General features: G+C 40.6%; 3 protein-coding genes across 3 annotated transcripts in view; 1 reads left to right on the top strand and 2 right to left on the bottom strand.

The window, feature by feature from the left end:
• The window catches only part of LOC118426968, a 3658-nt gene extending 1478 nt beyond the window's left edge, over positions 1–2180 (bottom strand). Inside the window, exons 1-5 of the mRNA XM_035836600.1 lie at positions 1823–2180; positions 1443–1661; positions 1190–1283; positions 473–599; positions 3–53 (exon numbers count right to left, since the gene is read on the bottom strand). Of these exons, the coding sequence (XP_035692493.1) occupies positions 3–53; positions 473–599; positions 1190–1283; positions 1443–1661; positions 1823–1994 (663 nt within the window). The 5' untranslated portion in view covers positions 1995–2180. The remainder of the gene's footprint in view (positions 1–2; positions 54–472; positions 600–1189; positions 1284–1442; positions 1662–1822) is intronic.
• The window catches only part of LOC118428173 (regulator of nonsense transcripts 3B-like), a 22781-nt gene extending 14726 nt beyond the window's left edge, over positions 1–8055 (top strand). The window contains exons 2-12 of the mRNA XM_035838166.1: positions 2583–2753; positions 2939–3045; positions 3455–3573; positions 3801–3899; positions 4267–4383; positions 4664–4722; positions 5101–5307; positions 5899–6098; positions 6470–6512; positions 6743–7135; positions 7643–8055. Of these exons, the coding sequence (XP_035694059.1) occupies positions 2643–2753; positions 2939–3045; positions 3455–3573; positions 3801–3899; positions 4267–4383; positions 4664–4722; positions 5101–5307; positions 5899–6098; positions 6470–6512; positions 6743–7135; positions 7643–7777 (1590 nt within the window). The 5' untranslated portion in view covers positions 2583–2642 and the 3' untranslated portion in view covers positions 7778–8055. The remainder of the gene's footprint in view (positions 1–2582; positions 2754–2938; positions 3046–3454; positions 3574–3800; positions 3900–4266; positions 4384–4663; positions 4723–5100; positions 5308–5898; positions 6099–6469; positions 6513–6742; positions 7136–7642) is intronic.
• Positions 8056–8986: 931 nt separating this feature from the next.
• Positions 8987–20286, bottom strand: LOC118428175 (ecto-NOX disulfide-thiol exchanger 2-like). Its single transcript, XM_035838168.1, has 13 exons — positions 19959–20286; positions 18274–18426; positions 17469–17638; positions 16870–17005; positions 16334–16540; positions 15686–15919; positions 15105–15317; positions 13664–13770; positions 12420–12546; positions 11662–11831; positions 11159–11239; positions 10500–10659; positions 8987–9845 (listed from the first exon to the last, which is right to left on the bottom strand). The coding sequence occupies exons 1-13, from the start codon at positions 20065–20067 to the stop codon at positions 9577–9579; spliced, it is 2136 nt and encodes a 711-aa protein (XP_035694061.1). The 5' UTR covers positions 20068–20286; the 3' UTR covers positions 8987–9576.
• Positions 20287–20332: the final 46 nt, after the last annotated feature.

The raw sequence follows: 20332 nt of genomic DNA, 5'->3' as shown, positions 1-20332 counted from the left end.
ACTCCATGTTTAGGGTGCGAAAAGTCCATGTCCTCAGCCCTTTGTGGATCAACCTGAAAGAAATAATCCACAAAATGAATTATCAATAATATATGTGAGAAAAAGCATTATACAGTGGCCATGTCAGATATTACACTTTACAAAGAGGAACATCTTAGCCTGCAGTCCAACCTTGTTGTGCTTTAGTTCGCTCCCAAAGGTCGCTACCCCATGGCATTGACGGGGTAGCCACCGTTGGGAGTGGACTAAAGCACAACAAGGCTGGACTCCAGGCTAGGAACATCTACTATATTGCTGTAAATCTATAGTGTAGTGCTATATATTGTGAATTGGATACATGTAAATGCCACATGATTTTGTAGAAGCAAAGAAATCCATTCATTAATGTAAGTTATAACAGTCTACTTAGGCAAAAAAATTGTAGACATTGAAAAAAATTCTACTCAATTATAATGCCCAAATATGAACAGACCTTATCTTTGTAATATTTGTTCCACACGGCCTTTCTGCTGGTGCATGACGTCCGTTTTTCCTGAAGAGACCTGGAGGCCTCCACTGCGAACAGCAGTGCAGCCACATGGCTGCAGACCTCTCCCAATCTACATTGAAATATAACAAAAAATGAGTATACATTATAGGTACTATAGTCAGGAGCAATTTTAGAGTTAATGGTAAAAGGAACGGATAAGTTGGCCAGCTTCACAGTACAATGAAAGATTTGCCTTATCTTCTCATTATGGAAGTCTCTGTGATATTTGAATATTTCTACTATATACACATTTCTTTTAGCATTATCTACATCTACATGATGATATGTGTTAGTATACTCACTCTCAGGAACTGTTGATAACTCCAAATTACCTAGAAAACGAAACACATCAACAAGTAAAACCTGCAACAAGAACATCAACAAGAAGAAATGCATTTGCAACAGGTACAAATACAACTGGAAACCATCAAGCACAAGAACATGAACCAAGGAAAAAAATTAAGACAGTTATCTTGCCACATACAAACTGCATGGTCGCTCCTCCCTGGAAATATACGGAGGAACATTTACAGGTGAGTACTAGTTTGACTTTCATTATTTCTAAAACTGTTTCTTGCCATGGACCTCATCTGACGAGAATACTGTTAGATAAAAATGTGACTTTTTGGATATGATGGTCAATGCAGTTATATTACCTACCCTGCCATACAAGTGCAGTGAGCTGCCATGACATAACCCTCTTTTTTGGTCAAACACACCCATGGGTTGTGAGGAGTCTCTGTTACTCTCTGTCCTGAAACACAAATGTAACAGAAAAAAAAGATAATACAGTAAATATAAAAACGTATCTGACAGTTAAATACTAATCACGCATCTCATTCTTCATCTTCAAGAGTTCTCACTACAGGTACATGTAAGTAGAAATATTGTTCCAATGCACTCCAACACCCACCTGGCACAACCTTGGCCTTAAGGAAGCAGACCTTCACATTTTTTCCAATAGGGTGGTACCTGCACTCCCTCACATGGCCACTTATAAAGAGATTGTACGCCTCCAGGGATTTATAGGCTTTCATGGCTTCTCCGTTAAACGGACCTGGAGCCTCGATTAGGTAGGTGTAGATGCACCCATAGTCCGTATCTGGCCAGAGGCTCAAATCATCCTTCCAACCTGTATAACATACAAATGATAATAAACATAACGTTACGTAGCCAGAATTTCTAGAGATTAGCAACAAACACATTTACACGTACTCATGTTTTTGTAACCTTTATCTGACACAAAAATCTACCTTATCAAAATCTAGAAACACATGTACACATGATCCTCACCTGTCAGACTGTATGGGTCAGGTAGGCGTACACCGTCACCAGTCACCGCCGAACCAGTCACTTCCGGGTTTGAACTATCGCCGGCGTCTTCGACACTTACCATTAATTTCTCAAAATACCTGGTTCGGTCATTAGGCTCCAAAGAGCTAATGTAGCTGTTTGAAGAACTCATATTGATTAAACGTATTAATTAAACCACATTAGGAACAGAAATATAACAGCCCGGAACGGATGACAGAAAGCCCGTACGGCGGGAAAATCAAAACAACCGGAAACACATGACGGAAGTCAAGAGGGCAAGGGTCATTTTCTCCCAAAATATTACACAAGAAAAAAAAAAAAGACTAAGAAGTAGTGAAAAAAATACAAAATCTGAAAAAATCCCATGGATGCGATAAAAACGTGGCTGAAAATGCGCAAATTCGCGTAAACAGTACGATCTGCTTCCGCGCCGGTATGCTAATTAGTAATCTGATCTCCTAACGCTTTTTGCCTACCAGTCAGCGCTCGTGCGCCGAATACCCCGGATGTAAACAATAACAGCGATTGCTCGTATAGGAAGAAGCTGTCGAAAATCGGTCAACTTTGACATCAAATGTATACTTTCTCGTAAAAGTCCATCGCTTGAGATTCACAAGGCAGATAGAAAAACTCGTGGGGATTACGAGGACACCTTTGACAGCCTGATTTAGCCCACCACAATTTTTTAATCTTTTTTTTACGTGACCATGTCAAGTGCCTCAAACGGGCGTCCAACAAAATAGAATCTTGTGAAAATCATTTCTTCAGAACAAATTCGTCGCTCAAGACGCGTGAAGACATGACTAAAGACAGAGGAGAAGAAGCAGATAAGACCGGCAAGACTCACGCGAAGGAGTCGAGGTCAAAAGAAGGCGCTAAGAAGAAGAAAGAAGAAGGAATACCCACAAAGGTTGGCGATTTTTGAGGGGTGGGAGGGCGTTTAGAAATGATTTTTATGCATAATTTGATCAGAATTTTTTGGAATGTGGTAAGAAAAAGTAACATGAATACCTGACAGTTTGCTAATATTTTCTCCAGTTCACATGTTATTCCGAGTCGGTACCGTTAAATCCGTTGTCTTCATATCATGTACAGGTGGTGATCCGGCGGCTGCCTCCCTCGCTGACCCAGGAAACACTAGTGGAGGAGCTGGGCCCTCTCCCTGATCATGACTTCTTCCTGTTTGTGGCAGCTGACATGAGGTATGACACGTCACAATTAGGTTGTTTGTAGTCACATGACTGTGACGTAGGCAATGCCCACCATGTTAGATGGTTAAACCCGGAAGTTAATCCTGAATAGATTTAACAAAACTAGAAATCATGAAATGTAACATTTGCAAACATCATATACTTTTAAACTTAACATGGTAAGCCCAACTTAACTACTAACTGCTCTGTTTACTCGTACTCAGAAACATTCATGCAAATGGTGACCAGCCCCGCCAGCTCTGTCCTACTCCTTGCTACATAATGGTATCACAGCCTTCTTGTCCAGGTCATTGACCTTATTTGTTAGGAATGAAAGAAGAAGAAGAAAGAGAGTAAAATGATGTTATATTTCCCTTCTGTGAAAAAGTGTTAAGATAACATTTTTGTGTTTTCTTTCTAGCTTGGTACCCCATGCCTTCTGCCGAGCCTACATCAACTTCAAGAACCCTGAAGACATCATCAGTTTCAAGGACAAGTTTGATGGATACATCTTCAATGATACTACTAGTAGCGGCAAAAGTATGTACCGTAAGAGTTAATGCACTGACAGTTTATATGCAATGGATAGAAATGTTGCTTGTGCTGTACTGAAGAATTCTGGACTATTCAATAAACAGCAGAAAAATGAAGTATACGTAGCCATGCAGTTGTTCTGTTAGTGGTACAACTATACATGATCATCAGAGTAGAAGAATGAAAATGCAATGTCCACTGAAGATCTGTGTTACATGAACTTTCCTTTGCAGAAATGGAGTACCCAGCTATTGTGGAGTTTGCTCCATATCAGAAGGTACCAAAGGGAAGAAGCAAGAAGAAGGATACCAAGTGTGCAACTATAGAACAAGGTGTGTATAGAAACATGTGGAACATATCAGTACTAGTAAATATGTGGTTGTGGACCGATGTTAAGGTCATTGATGTACTAGATAAAGCCAGGGGACAACAAAGACCACAGACCTTACATGGCTCTCTCTCTCCTGGACTATTGCACTTTCTTGTGTGTGTGTTTTACGATATAGGGTTAATGACCCGCCCTGAGGTGTTTACGGGGTCATAATTCATGGCTGGTTCCTATAGCCACTAAATGAATGACCGAAGCCGCATAGCAAGCAAGGTCGTGTATGAGGGTGTATAAGTAATTAGTTGCATTGTCTCATGTCATTAACTTACATGTAGGTTATTTATTACATTGTTTTTCTTCCCGTTCTGTAGACCCAGACTACCTTAAGTTCCTGGAAAGCCTTAAGAATGACAACGCGGGCGATGCCCCTCCAGCCAACATTGAGTCATTACTCGAGGAGATAGAGGCCAGAGACAGGAAGAAAGAAGGTACAAAAACTTTGATACAATGAGTGCAAAATATCCATTAACAATAACATAAAATTATCCCTAAAGATCATTTTACTTGTGACTATACATTTTCCTGCTTAATAATATATGTGACTGCTATCCCTTTTTTTCCTAAGAACCCTGGCACACATGTACATCTTTGGACTTCTCTGTTTTACTTGAAAGAAGTCATTACAAAAGTACAGTAAGAAGTGGCTGTTTTACAGCTATACTGTTCTGTTTTCTTAAATTTGCTGTTGTTTTATTTTGCATCTGACAGAAACGAAGATGACCACACCCCTCCTGGACTTTATCAAGAACCGCCGTGCAGCTGCAGCTGTAAGTATCAGGTGCTACAGGTGCTACACGTCCTTCACAAATCTGTGAGGTCCTGGGTTAGGGCTGTAGGCCTCCTGCCTGGCACGGAAGTGCTCAACGGTGGGAGCACTTACTACCGTTCCAAGCAGGGAATTCCACTCAGGAATTGTACGTGGGGAAAAAAGAAAATTTGTAGCTGTCTGTGTGCGTAAGGCAGGTTTAAGTAAATTGTTGGTGTCTATATTAATAGATGATTTACAAGTTTATACTTGTCCTTATAAATGCAAGTCAAAGGCTGGTCTTTTCCAAAATTCCTAGCTAGGATTTTAGAAAGGTAATGGATAAGGAGTATGTACAGACTAAGGATAATAGAGTTTTCTGCTCTGAAACTTTATGCAGAGAGCGCGGGAAGAGGCACGGGAAGAACGTCGGCGTAAAGAGGAGGACAGAAGGAGGCGGCGTGAGGAAGAAAGGCGCAAACGTCGCGAGGAGGAAAGAAGGAAGAAAAGAGAAAAGGAACGAGCAGAAAGAGCCAAAAAGGAGAAGGAAGGAAAAGACAAAGATGGATCTGATAGCAAGGAAGAGGAGTCTGTCAAATCTGTGAAGGTAAATTCTGTTTTTCTTTGCTACACAATATCAATGTCATTCATAAATCATAATACATGTATCTACATGGTGCAAAAATGTGTATACTGGTGGCATAATGTTGACGTAATGGTTAGAGTGTTTGGCCTCAAAATTAAAGGTCCTGGGTTCCGATGATGTGCCTTTGGCCTTGGTAAAGGCACTTTATCCAACTTACCTCACCACAATAAGGTGTTACAATGGGTACCATACTTTGGTTGAGGAGGTACAAGGCAGTGGAAGAAGATAGATTGATAGCGTCTCCCTGGCTTCACATTTTGTTGGAAATAGTAGAAATCGGTCAAAATCAAATAGACACTGTTAGATAACACACTTGTAACTAACTGTTGTTTTTGGCCAGCTAACTCCTCTGGTATGTATCTATGTGGCCAATTTCTTCTATTTCTAGCGACATGGAAAGCCTGGTAGATGCCACCTTCCAAAATTGTGCCCTAGTTATGGATACTAGTAACAACTCACTGCCCCCGCAGCCTCAAAAAGGCCATGAGACTATCTTTATGTTTTATGTAGACTGGAAGGGCTAAAGCTATATTTTTTTCTGTCAACCCCCAGTTACTGAAGAACCCAGAAAGGGAACAGAAGGAGACAGAAAAACACCGGCCAAAGGATCAGAAGAGGGACAGAACCCCACCAAGGAAGGACGACAGGAGAGAGAGTGCACGAGAGAGAAGAGACAGGGAGAGGAGAGAGCGCAGAGACAAGGAGAGGGACAGAAGGGAAAGGGACTCAAGAGATGACAGGGATGAAGAAAGGTATATCATCCTAGTTTTTAAAATTTAAGATCTCCTTGATTTTCCTAAAACGGAATTTAGGTGTAGCCAGCAAAACTCCTTTCTCTGCTTAAATGCATTTATGTGTAAGGACTTCTAGTTTTGTTTGTCTGTTGAAAGATACATGCTTTTGCTTGTTTTGCATACCCGGTAAACTGCCTGATGGCATAAGACACTTGTACTGAACTGTACAAGCTGCATATCCAAACAGATTTATTTGATCCACTCACACCAGAAAGGACCCCTACTCTTTTCAGTAAGTGCAGTGGGTTCTTTGACGTGCTCTAGGTGTTAGTCATGTATTATCTCTTCAATAGATATTTGGACCACTGTTTTTTTGTTTTTTTTCATAGGGATTATGGAAAGAATGTGAAGAAAGACACTGGTGACAGAAAGGTAAGAAATCAAGCATACCTGTTTGAAATTGTGTGTCAGAACTTTTTATTTTAGTTCTTTGAGATTTTTTAATTTATGTTTTTAGTGCAAAAGAGAATTATACGTTGTACCAAAAGTCTTACTATAGCCAGTAATATAGGGTTACTGAAGTGTGAAAGATGTCAGTTAGCTGAAGGATTCACTTTTATGAGGCTACTTCAATCACAGTCTGGTTGTCTTTATGATTGCAGGAGACAACCAAAGACGACAAAGAAAGGGAGAAAGAGCGGCAGCGGCAACGGGAAAAAGAGCGGGAACGGCAGCGCCAAAGAGAACGCGAACGCCAAGACAGACAGCGCCGTGAAAGGGAGGAGCGTGACCGTAAGAAGAGGCAGGAAAGCGAGAAAGAAAAGAAAAGGAACTCCTCTGAGAAAACTGATCCTGATGAGAAGACTGGGACAGATGATAAAGAGCAGGTAGAGACCAGAGGTGCACGAGAGCGCCACCTATCAACTGAGTCGGACACTTCAAGGAAATCAGATGCTGCTGAAAAGGGGAGGGGGGCCAAAGGTGGGGAGGATGATGGTGAGAGAGAAATGACCAAGGAGGAAGCTAGAGCAGAGAGAAGGCGGTTAAGAAACAAGGTGAGGGATGGAAGTTTTTACCATTACAGACAATGCAAAATTCAGCACCAATAGGAAAACATTCTCCATGAGATTGTGTTGTCTTTTATGTTGCATTAAGAGATGGAAAACCCTTCTACATCCTAAAAGATATGTCCTCAGAAAGTGTGAAAACCTGATTTCATTTTTTGTATCTTACTTTCTATCTACACCATGAGCATGAAGCATACACTCGCTCAACCCCTTCATGGCAGTCTACAGAAATGAACTGCAATTCAAACTTGCTTTTTGGTAATGTTGAACAGAGATTCGCTTTTAACTAGATGTTAGTCATGATATATTAATCATTTACGATTGGATGTTATTTGTAAATATTGTAATAACAAGTTGAACTTATTGCGTTTTATTGTAGTTACACTTGTCTTTCAACTTATTGTAAATCTTGGCGCAATTCAGTTTTAACTGCAAGGCTGATACATGTTTTTTCTATAAATAAACCAGTTACTACTATCTTATTTTACCTTCTAGGATCGACCCACCATGCAGCTGTACCGCCCTGGGGCACGCAGGCGCCAGCAGGATACGGGGAAGGGTAAAAACACAGAAGATGGTGCCCAGGAGTCCCCCAGGGATAAGGGAGAGGACGACAATCAGGAGGAATAGAATGTCGTGTTTAGAGCTCTTTGCTGGATGAAATAAATGCTACTCATCAACTTGTGTACAAGTCAATTGTTTATAAAGAGTATTCTGTATGTGATGTTGCTATGCTGGGGTATACTTCTTCTTTGCATTTATGTGCATATCATGTTTTTGGACATAAGGATATATATATGATTATTACATGAAATCTGTGTCAACTCAACTGATGAGTAAGTCAGTATCTTTACTTCCATAACGTTATTGGCAGTAAATCAAGATAGATCAGTAACAGACTCTGCTGTACTTTCTGTGGGTCATTTGTATGGAGGGTGTTATTGACATGACCTTTCTCACCCTTTTGATGCAAATACAAGTGTCCAAGTTATTCTTTACATGCTGTTATAGTTTGAATTACAGCAGACATGTGGGTAGACATCGCAATTGGTTCAGGTTATTGGAGTCTTGTGCAAGAATCACTGAAACAAGACCTTGTAAAAGTACTAAACCTGAATTTCAATCTTAAATTCCTTCGGTGTTTTCCCATTTTGAGCCCCCTCTGCAACTATGGCATCTCCCCCTAATGTTCAGATGAGTCCAAACATAATGATGAAAGTGCAATGATTTGTACAACTAACGTTATGTGTAATAAAGCTAAATGTACATGTACCTCTCATAGCATGACTGGCTTTTCTTTGTTTCATGACTGGCTTTTCTTTGTTTGGGGCCTATGATGGTTGTCACCCATACTTGCTTTTAAAAAAAGTCAAAGTCCTTCCCACGCCTGATGGTGCATATGGCAGCACCCATCTCTGTTTCAGTAGCCCTGGTGTTCAATTTCCATGCTCTTTGCCAAATGCTGAGTGATAAGCAGAGAAAGCAGCATGTACCATTTTTAAAGTCTTTGGTATGACTCTACCGGGATAGAACTCAAGACCTACAGAATGTAAGGCGAACACTCTACCTACTCGGCCATTGCACCGGTCCACTTGCTGTGGCCTTATAGTAAAGTCTTGCAGCTTTCAGACAGCAACTTGCATATAACACCCTTTCTACAAATATGTTTGAAGGCCCTCTTAAGCTTTCTTCTTCCGATAATGTCCATCTGCCAACAGATTGGCAATAATTGACATCTGTCAGGTCAAAGGTCGCCACTAATCAGTAAATCGAAGAGAGAGTACAGGCCACCTTTGAGGTAAGCTTTTACTTGAATAAGTAAAGAAATGGAAACCAAACTTTCAAACTTCAAATCAAACATGTTGATTTACACTCTTAATTAAAAGTGCTACGGAAATGAAAGAATCTAAGTTTTCCCCTTGATGGAATGTTTGGCATGAATAAAGTAAATTAAGCATATTCATTTCTAATATTGAGAACACCACCATGCTACATTATCATGCCATATTCATCAGCCATATGATGTACAGTATACTATAAACATATATAACAATACTGGCTTGTGTTAAACAAACGAACAAATACAATGTACTCAGAGCTTCTTTTTCCTGTGATCGATTTTCTATGTACATGTTCAACTTGATCAGAAAACTTCCAAATCCCATGAACCCTTTCTAGAATTCCTCCTACCACCAACTACCAATTCAAGGCTTCCAATGGGATGATAAGAAGGTTCCATTTTGCCTAGAAACTAACTCCTTCACATATTTTGGCAGTGAATTTCTACTCCTCTGTCTAGTTTGCAAAACTTTGCTATTGCCTCTTTTCTGTCAGATCACAAACTTGTCTACATACAATAAATTGTATAGAATATATGCATGACTCTTGGAGTCTTTATGACAAAAAAAGTTGACGATTCAGCTATAAAGTCACTCTGCTTCATTCTGGACAGTTTTCTCCTCCTCGACCTCCACTACTACTTTTGGTGGTGGAGGTTTTTCGAAGCCGGTAAATTTCCATCTTTTTTCCAAAGTGGCGCCGATTCCAAAGAGCTCCTGACAGAAGCAGCGTGGAAGAGAGATCAGTAACTCTTCTAACTCAGCTGGGCTGACGGTGAGCTCCAGTCTCTGTAGGTACGACCACATGTACTCTACCGAAGCTCCAAACGGATGGACGTGTAGGAACGAAGACAGCACTCCTGATGAAGAACACAGGGAAAAGGTTGTTATTGGGTGGGCCAAATACTCTCTTCGCAACCAGGGGCTCCATACGAAAATTCACTACACATGCATCATAATACAAAAATCCGAACAAGTCATCTAATGTCTATGCATTTTGCCAAATTCTGTTGATAAATATAAAGAAGGAATTCAGAAGTTTAAGAAACTTAAAACAGTTCTGCAGAAACATATAAGTGGCTAGTCCTATAGTTATTGATTTTAATCCTTCATTGCAGTTGGTCTGTTTATTCCTACAACAATTCCTGTTTTATTAGTTCAAATAATACAGATTCTATGTGCAGCATCAGAACAAATGTGACATCAAAACAGTTCAGGATTCGAATGTCTAGTAAATGATTCATCATGTGCTGCACACTGTACAAAATGACAATCTGTAAATGTAGAGAGATATCATTATTTCACTTCAATTAATATATTCTGCATTATCACTATGAACTGTACATAGCTTGTAAGAGAGTATAAAACATACAACAGAGGTTCACACTTCCATATTCAGTAACCTACCACATATTAGGCAAAATCATGACAGAAAGTGATAATGATTTTGCTGGAAAGAAAGAAAAATATCCTGGGCTGGAAAAAGAAAATCCAACACCTAAACAAGTTCTTACCGACAAGCAGTGCCTGTTGCTGGTCCAACATGGCAGGTTTCTGGACCCTGGACTCCTTCTCCTTCTTTGGAGACTTGTCAGGATCTGGGACTGCAGCGAAGGAAGCCTTGTCTTTATTGGCTGATTTCAGCCACTGCATCAAAGCTGACGGCTTCGGTGGCTGCAGGGACAAAGAGTGTGTTTTTAACAAAACCTACAGAGACAGGTCTCTGTTTTATGCATCCCTACACATCCCCTACTATTAGAAGGCTTTTTTGAATACCCTTATATACCAAAATAGGCAAAGATTGCTCCATGTTTTATCCCTTCTTGTACAGTAGACTAGAAGGCATTTAATTGCACAGCGGACTACTGTGCACTTCTATCAATTGCATAGACTTGCCAAATCCCAAAGCAGTGTGGTCCAGCTGGATAACTTTGCATTGTTGCACTATCCGGATTGGAGTGCAATTAAACATCTTCTAATGTATATATTATGTAAACCAAGAGCTATCAGTTAAGATAAAATGTGCAGTATCAGAAATAATGTGACATCAGAAAGGTTCAGGATTCAAATGTCTGCCGTAAATAAATCATCATGTGCTACACAATGTTTTATCAGTTAGTAACATACTCTGGAGCAAACAATTACCCAGTATAAACTATAAACTAATACTAACCTCAGCTTTAGCCTCCTCTTCCTCCTTCTTCTCTTCTTCATCCTTCTTTACCTGCATCTCTGTCCTTGCAGCAATGAGTTGCTAGGCAACCAGAGAGGTCAGAGGTTACAGGCTGAGATATGCTACATATGAAAAACTAAGGCAATGACTCTCTTTAAGTCTGAAACATTTCTGCTCCACTTTTCTTCCTCTTTTGTTACTTCAAAATATTCTCTGTGCAGCATCAGAAATAATGTGACTTCAGAATAGTTCAGGATTCGAATGTCTAAATCATCATGTGCTGCACAAGATTTGTTTTCTATCAGTTTGATTTCAATACTTTCTTCCCTTTCTTCCTTTCACAATTATTCAATTCTATACAGTCACTCATTCCTTCTTCCTGTTCATGAGCTCATTCAATCATTTATCCATTCATTCATTCCTACATCCACCATTTGCTTCCTTTCATCCATCCATCTATCCAACCATCCCCTCACCAAATCCCTCCATCCCCTCCCATGTACCTGTTGCATGCCCTGTAGAGCCATCTGTAGCTGTTGGATCTGTTTGTCCCTCTCTGACAGACTATACTGTGCTTCAGACTTCACCACTTCCAGCTCGTTCTTGTAGGCCTCCACCTGACACTTCAGACTGTCGTTCTCTTCCTTCAGGGCTTGTGGGAAATATGAAAAGACTAATGCAGGGATTCAACATGAGGAGAGATGGAATATATCAACAGGCTTTGGGCACACGATCTGGAACCTCTTGTAACTTGTTTGTTTGACCTGATATTGACACACAGTGTATATTTCTTAGTGATTGGATAGAATAGATGACATTCTCTAGGCACAACAAAACTGATGCAATTGTGGAAGAAAAAAAAGTAGGGCAAGAAAGTTGCCTTCATTGTGAATTCCAAGTGACCATGAAGGTTGGACAAAAGACTGAATGAACACACAGAACAAATGGTACACCAAACAATAAATTTATAATTTTTGTTCTTTTAAATCCTCTTTTATGATTTTGAAATCGACTTTGGCATTCTGAAGCAATGTGTCTGTTTTCTGATGTATTTTGCAAGGTACAAGTATGGCATATACAAATGTACATGTATTTAACTGTTTTTTCTTTGTAGGATTTACAGTATAGTCGTAACATTCTTTTTGTGAATGGACAATAGCTCGTGACCATGGACTGGAAATGTATGGTCTGTGTGGTCTTATGAAGATTTTCAGTAACTTAGGAACACATATCGCTGATGCAAGTCCTGAAGAACACCTACATGTACCAGCTTCGACCTTCCTGCGTTTCATCATCATGCCACCGGGTTCATCCTCGGTGTCAGACAGCTCCATGTCTTCCTCCTTCCTGTCACTCATCATCTCCTCTTGCTGGGTGGTGCGGATCTCCTACAGAGCACACAGGCATGGCAATGAGCACCACCTAGCAGTTTTCACAAGAAGTGCAGTCCCCCAAGTCTGCTATCATGATACTTTCACAAGCAACTGTGGAAGCTCGCCTGTGTTAGTGCATGTCCTGCTACTGTACTTTCATCAGGCTTTATTGATAAAAAGACATTAAAGAAGCTGCCATGATTGCAAATGAAGCTAAACTATCACAACAGTACTATGCAAAACAAATACCAATGCAGAGAAATCTTAGACTAGCAAAGGATAAATCAAAACCTCTTTACTGATGGTCCAAACTAAACTATTTTGACCCTTGGTCCTTTTACATAGATCTAACTTCAAACCTCAAGTAACAGAGAGACACAATGGACATGATGATACGTTATAGTATCTATGGAACAGAAATTGGTTACCAGATGCTAAAATCAGCAGCCGCTAATCAGCAAAATGGCATCTTGAGCTCTTGGCCTGCCTTACTCATTAAGCTTAAGACCATGTAGAGATTCTGCTTTGCTTGTAACTTACCTGATTGTCTGGGACTGTAGATTTTCTGCAACTTACCTTTGGTTGGATTCTGCTGGTGCTAGCAGCTATGGGCATGTTGTTGAGGGCATCTCTACACACTTACATATAGAGACCAATATCATAGACCTGGTCTATACTGTATACAGTTTACAAAATGTACACTTACTGATACGTATGATTGTACGCATGTAGAATTATCTTTTTCTATCTGAAGCTCTTACATGGCAACAACAGTAAAATTCCTCTCTCAAAAATTTAAGTCAAGAATTTTGAGCATAAAAACAACCTCCCAACAAGGGTTTTGTGAACCCTATCCTCAGACAAGGAATTTTACTGTTGATGCCTCTCTGATTTTGATATTTTCAAAACAATCTTTTACTGACGCACTACCACATTTGACACGACTTTCTTATTCAGAGGAGAATCCATTGCTCAGCTCAAGTGTTTATGAGTGAAATGCAAAGACCTTTGTTGCACGGCCTGTCTTAATCGTAAGATGAAATTTCAAAGGAAGCAAGAAAAGAAAGATGGATTATCATTAAGAAGCATATCCTTTTGTGGTAGTGCACAGACTCTGCCCTGATCCACTCACCTCAGCTTGCTTCTTCCACATCTCTATGTTCTTCCTCTGGGCCTTGGAGAAATGATCCCAAGCCCGCTGCTTAGTGGACGATCCAAACACTTTCTCTATCTGATCAACTTGAGTAAGGAATTAGAAGAAAAGGGTTATAGTGGAGCGGCGTAGGACAAACTCTCCCGATGGTCCTGTGACTGGTAAGAAGAGTTGACCTTCAAACTGCTTCGAGACTTCCCGTTGTCTGGAAAAGACCTGAGCACATACCTACACATGGTGCAGCAACAAAATGCTTCTTTACAAATTGCCTGACCCACATTCATACACATACGCACTTCACATTCACACCTTGGATGTAGAAGCCTGGCAATTCACATCCTCAAGACTAGTCCTGTTCAAAGTTATTGAAAATCTTAAAATGTTTGCGGTGGACACTGATTCACAACATCACGAATATGTGCTTTGTGCTTGTTATGCAGTTTTGTTTTAATCCAAAACTCAAAGTACTGTAAATACCTCCTTTCCGTTCCTTAAATCCTCCAAAAATAAACAAATTTACAGAATCTGAGTGTTAAAAAAGATTCAATGGAGATGTGAATAGCACAGGCTTCCTTAATACTGCTTTTTTTTTTACCTCCTGAAACGTAGTTCGTATATCGCCTGATGTCACCGGATGATTTTGCTGCTCTACCAAAGCAATGGCATTAGGTTAGAAGTGTGGCGGACAGAGCCACAGAATGGGGATTGTTTTACCAGTCCTGGTCTGCAACCTCGGGCATCCATCGGTCAGAACTAGCCGTAGAGAGTTTCTGTGTGCAAAATCTTTTGGTGAGTTACAAACCCAGTCTGCAATTGTCACCGATCCCACAACCTGGTACTGCTCAGTAAATGTACCTTGCTTCATACCTGTACAATATTTGTAGTACTTCAATATAATAAGAGTATTCAGCAACATAGCATCTTTCTTTAAAAGCATCTGTTTTGTTCTGCTTTTTTCAAACATTATGAAGGTATGAATGAAAGTACATACACAAGCAGTGGTTATCAGCTTTCCCTTCTGTAACTACTATGATGCCTTTCCTGCTTATTCAAGAAACTCTGTGGTGTTCGACTGCTCTTCTGACAGGCGGATCCAGTAGCTCAAGTTAGCACAGAATCATCACAATGCACTGACCATTGCTGTCTGTGTTGGCTAGCACATAAAACAAACATGTATCAAGCTGGCAATTTTTCACCACTCACACTGTAATACTCACATGTATACCATACGACTCATACCATACATCGTGTTTGAAGCCAATATGTGCATCAATACAGCTCTATAGAGATATTGGCTGGACTTCACAATAATCTACAGGTGTACCATAAAGGAAAAACCTCAACTGTTACCCGATGTTGCAGGCTATGTCCTAAACCGTCGTCCTTTGAGCCCTTCTGACACAAGGTAACGAGCACTTACATTGTAACAGGAGGCCCGTGAGGCGGCCCTTGTGGACCCTGTGGGCGTTTTCGAACTCGTCGTCATACTGTTGGCGTTCGTTCATCAGGCGGCGCACGTGGCTGTTGACAGACTGGATCATACTGTAGAAGTTGTTGGCAGTGCGTTTGTTGCAGTCACCTCGCTCCAGCCATGTGATGAGTTGTTGGGTTGCCGGCGAGAACGTGTCATCGGCTAGTAAAGGAAAGGGATTGAAATTCACTCTTTGCACCTTGCCTATAGACTTACTTGTATTACATGTCTAGTTGGATAGGAAGAAAATTGAGCACACAACATACATAGATAATCACAATATCAGCAAAAGTTAAACCCAATATATTCCAACCTAACTAACTCTTATCTGAGCTTGAATCGTATGTTCTAACAGCTATCCTCAAAATCTTAAATACTTAAGGTAGTACAACACAGGTTTTATAATTTTTTTCTGACACCATAAGGTCAAGAATATGCTGAATAAATGTACTAAATAGCTTCACATATATAACCCTACTCAAATAACTAGGCGCACGAGTGTACCAACGAGTGAACTTTCATGACATTACCTTTCAGCTTGTCAGCAAGTATCTGGCACTCGTGGTCTGAGAAGTGTGTGACGGGGGGTGGGGAGGGGGGCCTCATCCTCATCTCCTCCACCCTGCGTCTGTGGCGCTCCTCTCGCTGCATGCGGCGCTGGATGCACTCCCACTCGTACTGGTCGTCACGGGCCTGGGCGTAGTCCACGTGCAGGCGGCCCATGTTCATTGGGTCGCTGCTCTGGCCAAGGCGGATTCTATAACCTGATTAAGAAAACACGTCTTTACAAAAATGCTGTACAGGACTCTCACAGTTGTATAAAACAATAACACAGAATTACAGAGAGAAGGAATGAAGGAGGCAAACATTTAAGATGAATGGTACAAATACATAATGTTTACCTTCACATAGCCTAGCCTAACAGACTACTGCTCTGATTATTCTTACTCAGTCAAACACATTTCATATTCTAACCAGCCCCTCTAGCTCTGTCCTACCACTTACTACAAATTGTAATCATTAAACCACTGGGTGTCTGCAACACCTCCAGTAACCAGGGTGATGGCCATCTGGTCCAGGTCAATGACCTTGTTTGCTTGGTGAAGAAGAAATGGGGCAAAAGTAATATGAAGGCAAACAGTAAAAAAACAAAAACATGATAAGCAACACAATATTACCTGATAAAGCTATAGCCCTGTCTACAACTCCTGGGTCGTCAAAGCGGATATGGCAGAAGTTCCGTTTGCTCATACGGATGCTGATGATGCCTCCGCAGCGCTCAAACACCTCCTGAATAATGTCCTCCGTCATGCTCTCCGGCATGCCTCCGACAAACACGGTCCGACAGCCTGGCGGGCGCTCGCGGGTGGTCGGTGGTGGCATGCCTTTTGAGAAATGAAAATATCAACACAGATAGCCATGAGAATTCTGCATGATTAAATACATCCATGTACAACAAAACAATATCTCTGCAAAACTTGAACAACAAATGAGTTAACTTGCCCTAGATGACCTGTAACTTGTAACTGTGAACATTAAAATGTCTCTCCTCTGTATGGTCAGTCTGAGTCTACTGTAATATAACCAGCTGCTGCCGCACTGTGAAGCCGATGTGTTACTCTGAAGAAGTATAGACTGATACAGAAAGACATTTAGACTTTATGGATCACAGACATATGTACATGCATGCATACAAGTGCACTATTTCTGTTACCTGGCATGGGTGGAAACAAGGTACAACTCTTCAGCTCAATAATCTCCCTCTGCAGATCAGGAGGAGGGGGTGGGGGCATCATACCCCCCATGAAGCCAGCAAACTGGGGGTCCATCATGCCAAACTGGTTCATACCCTACAGATAAACACAAGAAACTTTCAATCAGTGTTGGATAAATAATTTCATCAGGTTGAGAAATTGCCGGAAAACAAGGTTATTCACTTTCAATTTTTCTCTCTCTCTCTCTCTTTCTCTGTCTATCTCCCTCTCTCTTTATATAGACAATTCTTTGGTCTTCTTAATTGCTACTGGACAATATTGACCTTTCATGCAAATAGTAACTTCAAGTTTATATGTACAGCAATACTGCATTGTAATCAGCACAAAATAGAAATGCTCAGAACTACCCTAAGCCAAGGAAGGTGTAACCGAAACCTCAGCTGAGATTTTACATACAAGTACCTTGGTTATTCAGTGTTCATAACACTCACCAAAACTTCCCAACTGCTGTTTGTTACAGGTAGTACAAAAATCAATCACTGAAGGCTAACTTAGCAAGGTAAGGGTCAATATCAGTATAAATAACACTAGTCATTACTTCCTGCATGATGTTAGGGTCCATGCCACCTTGCCCCATGTTCCCACCAGGTCCCCCTGAGTTGGGACTGTGTAACATCCCCAAACCCCAGGCTGCCTGGTTCCAGTCTCCCATCATGCCCTGCCCCATCATACCCATGTTCAGCTGGTTGGGGTCCAGTCCCATCATATCTGGGCAATAGGAATAAACAAAAAGATATTCAAACTTTGATTTAACGCTTTGATGCAAGTCTACCTGTTACAGGTAACTTTAAATCTTGTAGTGCAAGTTCCCTTATTTTTGTGTGGACTCAATTTTGCTGTTTTGACTTTGTGGTTGCAACAATTCTAGCCTGAGTACCATCTTCTGTAGTGACCACTGGCTCAATACTTTTGCTTGCTAACCTATTCATAAATTTTCATAGGAAATAATGTTTGTTCAAATTGTGGTGTTATGAATAAATAGTGGAGAGTCACCAAACATATCAGGGTATACAGTAATAATATGTTAAGTAGCAGTACACTTGTTGATTTTGTACAATTGTACCAAGTATGATGATGATGGTGATGATACCAAGTGTACACTCATGATGATAATTCCACCATCAGAAAATTTACTAGAGTTCAGTGAACATATAACTTTGTCAAATAAACAATGATTATCATGCTGTTGGTATATCAATTTTGCTATGTTATTACATCATATCAATAATCTATGGCATATAAGTAACATATCACAATGGAGCATAATTGTATGGCTAGACAGTGTACACTGCATCTTCTCATGAAACTTGTACAAAGTGACAAAATGAACAACATGAACTGACCTCCTGGTGCCATGTTGCCATGATGCCCATTGCCTTTCTTCCCTTTCTTCTGTAGCCTGAGATCCATGTCCTCCACCGGTGGTGATGGGGAAGCTTGGGGTGGTTTACCTTTGCTGGTGTTGAACTGTAGGGGTTCATTGTTGTGGGCTGGGTCTAGGTAAGGAATAAATAAACAATCCAAAATGATAAATCAGATTATTTGACGTTTACATGTTTCACTCAGTTCTTCTGCATTTGGAGGTTACACAATTTGTGACCAACATGTATATATAGTTACATTCAAATGATGTACAATTTACATTTGAATGTCTTTAAAAACGTCACCATAAGAAAATCTGAAAACATTATTTTTTAGGACCATTGCAATCTCTGCATATCATAACATACTCTCTTCAATTTTGATCTTTTTACAGGCCATAAAAATTAAATTTAAGTTTGAAGCGATCTAATTTCACAATGAGAAAATGGTGTGTTCAAATTGATGTGGTAGCATTGTCATATACGCAATAATAGAAACACTGGTCTTTTATTAAGTTTACATCACTTCAAAAATGCCACCTTAAATTTAGGTTTTAAAATGCCCCTTTAAAATGACAGTACTGTAAAATACTAAAGGTTAAGAATTTTGCTTTGTCACATTTTTCAATCAAACCATCTCTGGGTGTGAAATAGTCACCTGCAATCTACAATTTGCAGGCAAATACCCAAAATTGTTGGTAAAACCAAGGACGTTACATGGTAAAACAGGTAGAAACCTGCAATTTTCCTCGCTTATCAACACCTAAGCCCTTGATTTGTATATTTAGTGGTACTACAAAACACTAATGTGTGAAATTTTGGTGCTGCTGCAAAACTTGGGGCGAGTAGAAACAGTCTCCTATAAACCTGGTCATCATTAATAATGACATTATCCGGTCGGCTTTGAGGTTCTTTACCCGGCCTAGTGTGCTAAGCATTGACCTGCTTCTGTCAGTCTGTCTGCCTTTTGCAGTAATTAATTGGATGGGCCGGCTACCCTCACAGTGAAACAACTAGAGGGCCAAGGAGCAACAGAAAGAAGCAATATCCTGACTCCCGGGATTCGAACCCGCACTGAAACCGGGCAGCCGGATCACAAATCTAATGTGCAAACCACAATGCCAAAAGCTCAGAGCTGTTGACGTTGTCAGTTTGGCAGCACTTGACCCCCACTGTTATGGGAGAGATAAACTTTATCTCTTTATCATAAAGGCAAGCACCCTATGGTATGGTTACCAGGCTAACGGTCTGCTGGCTCCTGGGATTCTAACTTGCACTGAACCCGGGCTGTCAGCTCCCAATGCCCTAACCACTACGCCAAAACGGCAAATGTCCTACCCTTTGGCATGGTCAGTTTGGCGGCACTTGAACAGTTGAACCCCACTGTTATGTACTGTACAGTTGTAATTTTCTTCCTTACAGTAAAGGGTACCCCTACATGATATACAACTGAACAGCGGCCAAAACTGGAGCTGAAATCTTCTATCTGGCCGAAAAATCTAGTCTACTCTATCCTATAACATACATGTATTATACTCTTATCCTCTTCTTGATACAGCGTGGAGAGGGAACAAAGAGGCCTGGGGGTGATAATCAAACGTACCCGTTGTCTATCGAATTATGTGAGCCTTTAAAAAACCGTCCCCACTTCTGTAAAGAATCCTTACCTGGTCCCATCCCTACGTTAGACATGGGTACGTTCCCCATGTTGTCCATAGGCGGTCTGAACTGAACCTGGTTCATGTTGAAAGGCGCCATGGGAGGAGGGGCCGCCATCTTCTTTCACCAAAAATCTGACCACACTTTCTCAACTTTCGTCAGCAAAAATGACACTCAAAATTCCTCAGAAAAGCGCACTATTAGTACAAAATTGTATCACGACTAGGTTATTTATCCGTTAGAGCATTGCGAAATTGCATACGAGCTCAAATAAACGGCAAAAATCTTGCCAAACGACAGAAGAAAATCGCCGATGGTTCCACTTTTCAGGGCGCAATGGGATTATGGACTGATACATTCTGAATAAGGGTGTTCTCATATT

The sequence above is a fragment of the Branchiostoma floridae genome, chromosome 12, assembly GCF_000003815.2.
Source record: "Branchiostoma floridae strain S238N-H82 chromosome 12, Bfl_VNyyK, whole genome shotgun sequence".
Taxonomy (NCBI): domain Eukaryota; kingdom Metazoa; phylum Chordata; class Leptocardii; order Amphioxiformes; family Branchiostomatidae; genus Branchiostoma; species Branchiostoma floridae.
The sequence above is the reverse complement of the archived record's forward strand: the minus strand, read 5'-3'. Positions and strand labels throughout refer to the sequence as shown.